The 13318-nt window shown below is 35.1% G+C and overlaps 1 protein-coding gene across 5 annotated transcripts in view; it reads left to right on the top strand.

The window, feature by feature from the left end:
- IL18R1 (interleukin 18 receptor 1) overlaps positions 1-9954 on the top strand; it is a 48245-nt gene extending 38291 nt beyond the window's left edge. For 4 of the 5 annotated variants that reach the window (XM_020987889.2, XM_020987887.2, XM_020987886.2 and 1 more), the window contains 3 exons: positions 1687-1836; positions 6087-6245; positions 8708-9954. In XM_020987889.2, the coding sequence (XP_020843548.1) occupies positions 1687-1836; positions 6087-6245; positions 8708-9018 (620 nt within the window). In that variant the 3' untranslated portion in view covers positions 9019-9954. Of the gene's footprint in view, positions 1-1686; positions 1837-6086; positions 6246-7816; positions 7962-8707 lie in introns of all 5 variants that reach the window. The other variant, XR_002324801.2, reaches the window with a different exon arrangement.
- Positions 9955-13318: the final 3364 nt, after the last annotated feature.

Here is a 13318-nt window from a genome sequence, read left to right as displayed (position 1 = left end):
TGCATCACTTTGAACCAGGGGTGGGGAACCTGAAGCCTCAAGGCCACATGTGACCCTCTAGGTCCTCAAGTGTGGCCTTTTGACTGAATCTGAACTTCCCAGAGCAAATCCCCTTAATAAAAGAATTTGTTCTGTAAAACTTGGACTCAGTCAAAAGACCACACCCAAGGACCTAGAAGGACACATGGGACCTTGAGGCCACAGGTTCCCCATCCCTGCAAACCAAAGGAATACTAGATGAATTATGAAACTCTCAACCATAATTATTTTTCTTCATGAGGATGCAAGTACATCAAACACTTCATCTACAAGTATATATGTGTGTGTGTGTGTGTGTGTGTGTATGTGCATTTGTATATATATATACATATACATGTACACACACACACACACACACATACATGTATGTATGTATTGCATCCTAGCTGGAGGCCTGCAAGTCCTTTATCATTTTCACGTTCAGTTTATTTTTGCTTGACTCGTAAGTGCACAGTACCCTAGGTTAGAGGCCAGGAGATGAGAGGGGCTATGAAGTGAGTCCAAGGGGTTGCTGCTGCTGCTACTGTTCTTCCTCACTTCTTTTTTGGCCTTTCCTCCTGCTTCCAGTCCCCCAACCTCCACTGCCTTTAGTGCTTCTGCCACGCCAGTTTTCCTCCTGCTCGCTCTTTCTATGCAAGGTCACCAACTGTGGAGGAAAGGCAAGAGATGAAGCTCCTTCTGCTCCAAGGAGGAGGTCTGGATGGTAGTGGGTTAGGCATGAGGAATATAGCAAAACCAAGATGTTTAGTCCTGTAAAAGGTCCAGAGATATATTGACATGGCTTTAACTAGACAGGTTCCTTACTTAACAACCACAGTCGTTTCTGTATTGTTTTCATAGCTAATTATATTAGAACTTCTGTGGTTGTTTGTTTTATTTCATCTTTTAAAAATCTTATTTTAATTGATACTTTGCTTTTATATCACCTTCATCTTTTTTCTTTTTTTAAAAACTTTCATTTCTTTTTAAAATTACTTTTTTTTTCAGTTAATAAAAAAATATTTTCGTCCCATTTCCTCCCAAACACTGAGGGGAAAAAAGAAAAAGAAAAACAAAACCCTAGTGACAAATATGCAAAGTCAAGCAAAACAAATTCCCACACTGGTCACATCTAAAAAATATTTGTTTCAATAGCATCCTAAGTCTGTCACCTCCATGACAGAAGGTGGGTAGTCTGTTTTATCTCTGCAATCGTGATGGTCAATTATATTGATGAAGAGTTCTTAAATGAAAGGCTATAACTAAGAATCCTGCTAGAGAACTGGACTTTCCCCCACTTTAAGGGCACTGTTGGCACTGCAATAATAGCTGTGTTCCTGAGTTTATAGCTGCATTATTTCCAAATGCTTCTCCCTTCATTTCTCCTTTTTCCTCTCACATTAAGTTTCTACCCTTAAAGGCGTCATAATTTAAAATGCTTCCACATGACTACTTCAAGGCTCAAAATTAATATTTGCACAGATTTTGTGATGGAAAACAGGGACAGGTATCCCAATTTGCCTTCGAGGCAGAGCATTCTACTGAGCCAAAGGGGCAAATGCTTGAGTTTGTAAATCTGTAATGGGAGAGGATGGCATTAAAGAGGCTGGATAATTAAATTTTTAATTTAAAAAAATAATAATTCTTTTCTTTCTCTTTTTTCCCCAGAAGGTGCTGCTGATGTTTCCAGACACATTTTCATTATTGTCCTTGTATCTTCAGCTGCTTTCATCTTTCTAGTGATTATGTGTGTCATTTATAGAGTTGATATACTTTTATGTTACAGGGACCTAATTAGAAGAGATGAGACTTTAACAGGTAAAATTTATCGCTTTACTGGGCTTTCTTTTCTTGTTTCTTGTATATACTCCGTTCTCAAATGAGAAGTTAGTGTGCATTTAATTGTATTGCATTGTTATGACATAATATTTGTTGTTAGATATAATAGTAAAGAGGGTTGTAGGGCTAAACAATACCTCCCATTATCTGAGGTGACACTTTGAATTACCTTAGCACTCAATGAGTTTTTACTGTGCTCTTTTCCAGTTGTCTAAATGTTATCTAGGAATTCTGCTCTGGTTGTTTTATAGTTATATGTCTGTCAGTCTTGTCCCCTTCAAACATGTGGGAACCTCCTCGAGAACAGATCTTTTTCTTTTGCATGTGCTGTATGGTGTTATATTCTTAATAAATACTTGCTGAATTAAGCTGAATTGCTATGATTATTTTGGCCTGGCAAGAGGACAACGTTGGGTAATGGAAGGAACATTATATACAGAGTCACAAAACCTTGGTTATTTGTAGTATTAGCTTTTTCCCTCCCTAGTGTGTGACATCAGGCAAATCATTTGTCATTTTGAACCCGAGTTTGCTCATTTTCAGTATGAAGGATAAGTACTAAATGACTTGGGTGGCAGAGGATAGAGTGCTGGATCTGGAGACACGAAGGTCTGAGTTCAAATCTAGACCCATGCACTTACTAGCCATGTGACCCTGGTTAAGTCACTTATACTCTGTCTGCTTCAGTTTCCTCTTCTCTAAAACAAGAATAATCATAGCCCAGGGTTTTTTGTGAAGATAAAATGAAATAATATTTGTAAAACACTTTGTAAACTTTAAAGTATTATATTTATGTTGTTGTTTTGCTGTTTTCAGCCATGTCCAACTCTTTGTGACACCCTTTTGGGGTTTTCTTGGCAAAGATACTACTGGAGTGGTTTTTCATTTCCTTCTCCAGATTGTTTTACAGATGAGGAAACTAAGGCAAACAGTGTTAAGTGACTTGCCCAGGGTCACACAGCTAGTAAGTACAGGCTGGATTTGAGCTCAGATCTTCTTGACTCCACTGTGCCAACTAGCTGCCAGAATCTGATTCTGTGACCCTAAAATTAATGTAGGATAAGGTAATTATAATCTGTTGGATTTATGGAGATTTAAAAAAATAACACTGTGAGAAAAAAAAGCTCATAAGCTTGGTTGTGAGATGCATGGCTTTCTGGTGAAGAGAAGCTATGGCAAACTGTGAGAAATCTATTATGTTTACAATTTGGCTTTTATAATTATATAGTTATTAGATAATATGTTATATAATATACTATAATATATATAATAAAATGATATTATAATGTTATTTATAATCATATGTAATAAATTATAAAGGACCCAAAGTCCAGCAATTTTAATAGCCTCCTTTGTTTTTCAAGCAAGTATTTTCTAGGTATGTTGGATCTGAGTTGGAAATATTCTTAAGTGTAAGTTTTTCTGCTCATTTTTCTCAAGCTGGCTAATTCATAGAAATGCTTATTTAGGTGTTTATTTTAAATGATCAGATTATATCATAGAATATTTGTACATTTTTTTTGAAATTATGTTTTTGTTTTTGGGGATTTTTTGCTAGTAGGACCAGTGAAATATATGGGTCCACTTGATTTTTTAAGGTGAAATAAACTTAGGAACAGATGATTCTTTGGGAGAGTGGGCATTACAGATGTAATACCAAAATGAAAAGTTCAGCAATTTTGATGAATGGAAAATTGCTGGTTAATTCATTATTCTGTCCTCTTCACAAGTAGTCATCCAAAGCAGCTGTGTCTTATTTAGTACGCATTTATTTTAGGACATTTTAAAAGTCCATAACACATATACACATAACTCATCTGCTACTAATTCTATAAAGCACATGATTTGACTAAAATTCAGTATTCACAGAATAATTTTTAAAACATTATATATTTGCTTCAGGATGGACTATTAACATATTGTTGAATTGTGGTTGTATACACAGTAATGTCAGATGTGTTCATTTGTTGGTTTGAATCTGTCTTAGTTTATTTTTTACAGCCTACCTCTATTGAAAATGTGCTTAAACTATGCAATTATATGTGCTTTTATACATGTCTTGTGTTTCGAGATCCAGCTTTGCTCCATAGTCTGTTATGGTGGCACTTCTCAGAAAGTTAGAATCTTATTCTAACTAATAATTTTTCACAATAGGAAAATAACAGTTCACAATAGTGACTCCCTGTTTTAGTTCAAAGGCCCTAACACTGATTAAAATAAGGAATGGGGGATAGTATATAAAAGAAAATTTACTATGAGTCTTCAGCAATCAAAATTATAATGGTAAAGTAGGAAACAATTTCATCCTGAAGCTGGTGAGACTGAAAGATATTCAAGATTAGTGTGATGGGAATTGGTTGGAGAGAAAATAGCATGCTGACAGGTATAAATGTTTCTTATCTGTAAAATGAAAGGGTCCTTTCCAACTCCAACATTTTATGAGTTCAAGCATAGCTTATTGAGGTGATGAATTATGCTACTGGAATATTTTATATTAAAAAAATCTAACCAAAAAACACAATAGCCTTCAGGTATGACTTGCTAAATGGATTAGTAAGTGCAACTCTTACAAGAATACTGAATTCTCTCCTACGATTCCATCTGTGCCAGTTAGGTCCTTTTAGCCATCAAAATTAGACCATTCTCATATTCCCATCCCTTGTAATACTTCCTTCCTCTCCTAATTTATATGTATCACATACTTCAAGACATGACTTAAAACTTATGTCTCCTAGGATGCATTCCCTAATGTACATTCCTCACACTCTGAACACATTTTCTTTCTGTCTCATTAACATCCATGGCTTTTCAATTTATGTCATGTTACTTTGCACACACTGTTATGTTGCTTTGTGATTGTTATTATTTCATTGTTGTATGTTTTGTCTCTTCAACTAGATCAGAAGATCCTAGAAGTTTGGAGCATCTTCTAATTTGAAGGGGTGTCCTATGCAATATTATGCAAAAAGTCCTTTTTAAAAAAAAAACTAACCCTCCTCAGTTTTCCCCTTTGTTCCTTGAGCAGCAAACAATTACATCCTTGTGGACCCAATAGGGGTAGTGTTATTTTCAGTGAGTAATGCTTTCCTCTATGCCAGAAGAAGCTTTCTTATTAAAAGGTAATGACACATCAAGGAGTGTATTATATTAATGTCTTATACACCACTTTCTAGTATAGATTCCTCAATCTTTATCTCTATTTTTTTCTATCCCTTGAATATATCCATCACTTGAAGTGTTATTGAGATTGGCCATAGAGATAAATCAAATCCAAGGTCAGACATTCCTGCTATCATGTAACAAAGAAATGATTGGTTACATTCCTTCATTATCAACTCACGGGAATATTAGTTAGCTTGTCAGCCATTTGCCATGATTTAACTTTTTCTTGTATGTGTGACATCCCTGCAGTTAGATTTAAAGGTCTTCAAGTCCCAGAGCAACTTATACTTCTTTCCATCCCCTACCCAGGGGTGGGGAACCTGTGGCCTTGGGGCCACAGCTATGAAGTTTGGATTCAGTCAAAGGGCCATACTTGAGGACCTAGAGGGCCACATGTGGCCTCAAGGCTGCAGGTTCCCTACCCCTGCACTGCCTAACACAATGCTAGGCACATAACAGGCACTTAGTAATAACTAATAGCAGAGCAGGCATTCACTAAATACTTGCTCATTGATCTCTACCCAATGTTGTACTCAGTAAAAGATTACAGCTAAAATTTATTACAGAAATTCAACAAATCTTCTAAAAGGAGAAAATGACATATGTAGGGGTGTATGCTAAAGCGAATATTTTCCTCACCTTTGATTGTGATCTTTTGGTGATTTTTTACATATTAGTTATCTAAGTTCAGAAAAAATTTTAACCATAAAAATGTTTCATTATATATTATATATGTATATATATAAATAAAGATTATACATGTATACATATCTGATATGCATGTATATATACATATGTGTATGTGTGTGTACATACATATATGTATATATACACATACATACATATATCAGATAAAGCTTCCTAAAATACTCAAGTTTCCTTAAAATGTATTTATATGACAGGGAATACTCTATTTCTTAGCTGGATGTCTTTTAAAACTGACATTATAACTTATTCAAGTGACATCTAAAGATTATTAATATGTTGAGCATTTTCTTCACATTATGGTATGGATCAAATTTTATTTACATATCCAGTAACTTAAAAGAAAATCTTTTCCCCCTCAGATGGAAAAGAATATGATGCATTTGTGTCTTACCTGAAAGACTGCCAACCAGATAATGGAGATGAGCACAAGTTTGCTCTAGAGATTTTACCTGGAGCCTTGGAAAAACATTTTGGCTATAAATTATGCATATTTGAAAGGGATATAATTCCTGGAGGAGGTAAGCAAAGATAATTCAGGGTGGGAAGCCAGTGTTTTCTGTCTAAATAAAAGATAAAGGGACAAAAGTAGTTATGACTTAGTATTTTAATCTTGTAAATGACTATTTTTTTCTCATCTTTTCTAAAAAGAAAAAAAAAGGAACAGCACACAGAAATCTTTGGCATCTGTGCTTTTATTTTAGGTTTACCCAGCAACTAAACACATGTTAATTGTGGTAGCCCTGATAACTTCCTTTCTAAGAATCTGTTTATTTTCTGTGCTTCACACATTTCTCTGAAACTGTGGGGTAGGCATATTGTTTTTAAGATCAATTTTGATATTAAACTAATCAAATTCCTTTGATCTAGAAAGTCAGAATCCTATACCTATTTTGATGAAACATTTTGTGTAACAAAAGCAGTTCCCCCTATTAAGAAACTAACCACTATGCAATTAGCACAAGTAATATCCTTCCATAAAATATTTACTGGTCTTTACAAAGACAAAGCCTCAGCTGACAAAAAAATACAGAAAATTGGTGAGTTGGTAGTGGATAAGTATAAGAAATGATCATTATCTCTTTATTCATGAATTTTTGGAGAGGTTCACCATCCAATTGACCAGAAAGTGATGAGTTTTTCAGTTGCAGGGATGACAGAGTGGCTGTGATCTATGTCAGTAGGAGTACCTAAATCAATGAATTGTGTGTGTGTGTGTGTGTGTGTGTGTGTGTGTGTGTGTGTGTGTGTATGTGTAAGGGCAATTTTTTGCTGGCACAAATGCAGAACAAAAGTTGAGTTGGACAAAGCCCCATTCAGTCTTTACCTAGCTCCTATGGTTTGCATGGGTCATAGTTGGCATTGCAGGAGTGGAAAGGCATTAAAAAGAATTTTCTCCTGCTAATTCAAGTAAGTGTTTAGATTGAAAGAATCCATCAGTAGGAGGAGGAGGAGGAGGAGAAAAGCAATTCTAAAGACATGCTTATGACTTCAACCTCTGCCTCTCACCAAAACTGAAATAGCCTATTCTTCTGTTGATTCTTTCATCCATTCTTCAGTTCGTTTGCTTGTTTTTATTTAAGCAACCAGAAAATGTCATTTCAGAATAAAATATACTTAATCAAACCACATAAGTAAGAAGAAAAATTGCACCCCACACATACTCTTGTACACTCCCCTAATGGTTAACTCATGTTACTAGTGACAGGGGAAAAATGTAGGACTGGGGTTACTCATGGGGCAAAGCTGCTCATCTTCTCTGATGATGTCACAATTCTGTTTTCTGCCACTCTCAGCAGGTGTCTGCTGATTTAGTGCTAAGTGGTTGGGCTTTTCTTTCAGCACTGGTCTTCAGCTGGGATGTGGGTTCTTTGCTACACCACAGCTACAGAATCTTAGCTCTAAAAAGCTCAGATGATTTCCAGAGATGGCAACCCACAACAACTAACTGCCCCTAGCTAACTAGCTAGAAAAGACTTCAGGCATTCGATGCTGTCTTTTGAATTGTTTTTTTCCTGCTGTTACTTGTGGTTTCTTTCAGTGTGAAATTGTATTTGATTTAGAGTTAAGAAAATTATTTTCAACTTCTTAGCAATCCCATGATGCCAAGCATGATCCATGCACATCAGAAAGGCTGACTGAGGAAGGATCAAAGGGGTAATTGAATGATGTCCTGTGTGTACCCTTTTGTTCTACATTCTTGTCATCAAGAAAATCACTGTTTTCTTTATACACAGGTGTGTATTGTGCAATATATTTATTAAGTGACATTTGAGAGGCACCATAACTTAGTGGGTAGACAGCTGGCTGCCCTTAAAGCTGCCTGAGTTAAAATCTTCCCTTTGCCACTTACTGACACTGTGACCATGAGCAGATCCCTTAAACTCTTAGTAGTCTAGGCAACTCTCTAAGACTATATGTTGCAGAGAAATTAACTACCTGTATTGGTAGAGTCAATTTTCTAAGTTGAGAGTTCTCTATATCAAATCATGGGTCTAATCCCTATATTTGTGGAATGAGAAAACTGGACTTAAAATTCAGATACTGAATTTGTAACCTTCCTCAGACACATACTGATTGTGTTAACTTGGGCAAGTCATGTTATTTTTCTACATTCAGTTTCCTTACCTGTAAAATTGAGATGATACTTGTACTATCTCCCTTATGTGATGGTTTTGAAGAAAACATTTTATAAATTCAAATATTATGTAAATGTGAGGTTATTATAATTTAGAAAAGACGAGTTCATTTTAAATAGGCCTGATAAAATTATTTTTTAATTTTGTTTTCTATTTGGGAATAGCTTTTTAGTCTCATTTTCTATATGAGAGTAATGCTATGACTTCCAAGAAGACACCCTAATTTTATAAGGTCCACAAATAGATTAAGCTATATTACTCCTATTTAAAAGATTTTCGGATGATTGTAATTTCCTAGCTATCCTTCTAGCTGATCTAACCAAATATACATTTTTAATTATCAGCTATTGTTGATGACATCCACTCATTGATTAAAAAAAGCAGAAGGCTAATCATTGTCCTGAGTGAAAATTACATGTGTGATAAAGTCAGATATGAACTTGAAAGTGGACTCCATGAAGCACTGGTGGAAAGAAAAATTAAAATAATCTTAATCGAATTCACACCTATTAGTGACTTTACATTCTTACCACAGTCATTGCAGCTTCTGAAATCTCACAGGATCTTAAAGTGGAAGGCAAATAAGTCTCTTCCTTACAACTCAAGATTTTGGAAGAATCTTCGATATTTGATGCCTGCCAAAATTGCCAAGTGAATTGTTGTTTTCTTCAGACCCCCTGGGAAATGAATCATTGCCCATTCTTCCAAAAGTTTAGTCTTCAAGGTGACCAAGTCAAGTAGCTGGTTTTAAAGATATCATGAGACTATGTAATGAAAGACTTAAATGAAAATCACCTCACTTTATTTCAGCAAACTGAAGAGTTCATTTGAAATAAATCTTATTTTGGAATCGGGACAAACCTCTGCCTCTTCATCATATTGAGAGTGAACTAAATGAAGTTCTCTTTCCTCTCCCTTCTTGCTTTGTCCTGACCTCACGTATTGCTTACAGGCCCCAGAGAAAGATGGATGTACTTTGAAACATGTTGTGCTAAGAACCCTTATTGGATTAAGTGGTTACTATTAAAAAGAGAGACAAGAACATTTCATGTAGATTGAGGTAGATGTCTTCACTCTCTCTCAATAGCTGTCTACTTCTCCACAGTGCTTATGTGAAATATCTTAAACCAGAAGGACGGGGAAAATAACAAATACGCAAATTGCAAAATTAAGGAAGGCCTCAAACTTCTGAATATATATCTTGTTGGCCGAATATTCTGCTTACCACTAATTCATCTTATTTTATACTGGGTTCCCACTATTCCAGTAAGGCATTACAAATCTGAGATCAAATCTGGACTCCGACACTTACTAGCTGTGTGACTAGTCAAGTCAGTTAACCTTGTTTGCCTCAGTTCCTTATCTATAATCTGAGCTGGAGAAGGAAATGGCAAACCCCTCCAGTATCTTTGCCAAGAAAACCCCAAATGAGGTCACAGATAGAAGACTACAACTCAAACAAATGAGCAACGGCAAAATCCTTAAAATTTTCTTTAAGACTGCCTTAAGAACCTTGTCATCTGTTTGTATGGAAAGCATACAGAATTATGCTGTTTGTCGTTTGTAATAATTAAAACTTGTTTACTCTATATCAGTGTTTCTATAAGTGTGGTCTCTAAGGACCTTTGAGGTCCCCAACCCCCTTTCAGGTGGTCTGTGAAGTCAAAATTATTTTCACAATAATACTAAAGCATTATTTGCCTATTTAGAATACTCCTCCTTTTTTCAACTATGTATCTGTGTGAGGCCAGATTTTCTTCCTGGATTTCAACCAAAACAATATATTATAGCACACTGAATATAGCAGCAGATATGAGAATCTACCTGTCTCCTATTAAGCACACATTAAAGAGATTTATAGAAATATTAAAAAAAAAGTTACTATCTTATTGGGGAGGAAATATTTTTCAAAAGAATTATATTTCTGTTGATAGGTAATGGGTTTATCATGGTTATTTTAAAATGAATTAATAAATAATTTGAAATTTGATTAATTTTAATTTGTAATGTAGGTGTCAATTGATATAACTCAATAAACAAAAGCTCTTCGGGGTCCTCAATAATTTTCAAGAGGTTAAAGGTATCTTGATATTAAAAGGTATGAAAATTGCCGGCCTATATTAATTTCACTTGTATTTAGGGAGGGATCAGAAGTCACATGGATTCACCAGTGGGGGATTTTTTTTGTGTTTTTCTTTTTAAGGAAGATTTATATAGTTCCAAGCCCAATGATAAGATTGATATGCACCTACTGTCAATACTTACAATCAAGTCTTTGGTAATAGATTAAAACAGGGGTTCTTAACCTTTTCACTGTCCTAGACCCTTTGGGCAATCTGTTGAGGCTTGTGAACCCTTCTCAGAATAATAGGGTGGTATTGTTTTTTGGGGGGTTTTTTGTATTGTTTTTAATTGAATAAAATGTTTAATTTCAGTTAGGGGGTCAGTAAAAATAAAGATGTAACTTCTTCCCATCCAAGTTCCTGGGTCCCCTGAAAGGAATCCATGATTAAGAATGGGTAAAAGAATAGGTGGACTAAAGTGAAATCTGTTAAAGTTAAGGAAGGAAGTCATTAAAGTCTGCAGGGTGAGCTGTGCAAATTTGCTCCAACTTTGAGAGAAATGATGGCAGGTATGTTTTGACACTGAAAGAATGACTAAGGTAATTTCTAAATAAATGAAATAATGAAAAAACAGAAGGGCCTACTACCCAATCATTTCAGGAGTCTTACCTGTCAATAAGTAACATTATCCAGTTGATTCAGGAGATTAATGTATAATTATTGCTAACCTATGACAGACAACTGAAATTCTGGGTTCACGTTAACTGGGTCTAAATATTGAGAAATCTTATTAAGTATCTCTTCATTTGCCTCATGGCTCAACCAAAGTTTTCCTTGAGAAGGTTGATTTGTTTTAGCCATACCCAGGCTTTTCCCTGGGAATATCAGAATTTGGTTATATGTCTACATCTCTGATAAAAAGGAAAAGGGCCCTTAGCAGGTACTCGGACAGGCATAACATCAAACTTTCCCCGGGGTACTATATAATCCTTCAGTATCACTTCTCTGGATTCAGGGCTTAGGGCATGGTGGATGGAAGGGTACAACATAAAAGAAAGAACTCAAGACTGCTAAAGAGTCGAACAATCCCCCTCTATGGCACCTATACATACAGTATTACCTTAGCTACCCTCTCCCCACAAATAGGGAAAAGAACTCAGAGTCACTGGAGAGTAGAGTCCCCTTTTCTAAGACTTACACAGTTGAAGAAACTCACTGTACCAGTAAAGAGCAAGGTCCAGGTTTGCTGCTCTATGTTGTGATTCCATCTCTTTCTGACTCTCATTTTTAATTTCTACTTTGTCCAAGAATTTCTTTTCTAGGTTCAGGAAGATTAGTCTGGGAAACTAATGCATATAACTTCCTAGAGCACATGTTTTTCTGGATGGCATGTTGTCTGGATGGCTGCCTCTGGAGGAAAGAGAGCCTGCTTGTGTCTGAACAATTTTTCTTTACAACCTCCTGACTATTATTCTCCTATCTATCTAGCTTTCCATTTAAAGGCCCAGATCTGAGTTTATGGCCCAGATTTATGAATTGAAAATTTAATTGAAAATTGAATCCTTAGTGTGGTATGAATGGGGCCACCTAGGACAGCATAAAGAATTAACAATTTATTGAGTTAACTTTGCTGACAGAATTTCACATCTTGCTTAAGAGACATTAATAATGCCACAACAAATCCCTTATCAGTAGGGTTCTTAGGATTCTGAGCAATGTCTATGCACATTCACTATACATATAAGAACAGCTCACATTTATATAGCATTTTATAAAACATTTTTATCCCAACAACCCTGTGAGGCAGGGTATATTTACATTACATTATTTATTCTTTCATTTATATACATATTTACATGTATACACACATATATCCATATTTGTATATATTCCTTACTTTACAGATGAGAAAAACAAGGTTCAGAGATGGGAACTGCCTTCATAAAAATTACACATCTAGTAAGTGGCAGTCTTGGAACTCAAACTCAGATCTTCTGACTTCAAATACAATACTCTTTCTATTATACTTCACTACCTTTTTCAGGCTTAACTATATGTAGAAATATTGAATCAGTCATGCCCTACCAACTTAAGGACAAAATGTGACTATGACAAAAATCTAGGAAAATTTAGTGAGGGAATGTGGTAAAGTGGAAAGAATACTGAATTTGGAATCATAGGACCTAAGTTCAAATCCTGACTTACAACCTTTGTGACTTGAGCAACTTAAGTTCTATGGGCCTTATTTTCTCCATCTATAAATGAGGGGATTCGATTATAAAATTTCTAAATACTTAAGGTAAATATTTATAAATGCTTATATCAATAAAACAGAGAAAGAACATATCAATGATTAGGGCATGCAACTAATAAAACTAAGAAAATAACCAATTAAAAAATTTCCTAGCACCAAAATCCTGCAAATCAAAGGAGAGATTAATGAGATTGAAAGTTTAAAAAGTTGAATAAAATTAGAAGCTATTTTTAATTAAAAAAAAAGATAAACCTTTGGTTAATTTGTTTAAAAAAGAGAGAACAACTACCAGTATAAAAATTAAAATGGTGAATGCACAATCAACGAAGAAGAAATTAAAGCAATTATTAGGAGTATTTTGCCCAATTATATGCCAACAAAAGTGACAATCTAAATGAAATGGAAGAAATTGGACAAGCTGTAAATGAGCTCCCTTAGGAAAAAACAAAACAAAACAAAACTTAGGGCCAGATGGAATTTACAAGTGAATTCTTTCAAGCCTCTAAGGAATGATCAATCACAATGCTACATAAACTGTTAGAAAACATAGATATAGACGTCCTACTAAATTCCTTCCGTGACACAAATATGATTTTAACACCTAAACCAGGGAGAGTAAAAACAGAAAGAAAACTATA

Source organism: Phascolarctos cinereus, unplaced genomic scaffold (genome assembly GCF_003287225.1).
Source record: "Phascolarctos cinereus isolate Bilbo 61053 unplaced genomic scaffold, phaCin_HiC Scaffold_7;HRSCAF=346, whole genome shotgun sequence".
NCBI classification, from domain to species: domain Eukaryota; kingdom Metazoa; phylum Chordata; class Mammalia; order Diprotodontia; family Phascolarctidae; genus Phascolarctos; species Phascolarctos cinereus.
This window is presented reverse-complemented; position numbering and strand designations above follow the sequence as displayed.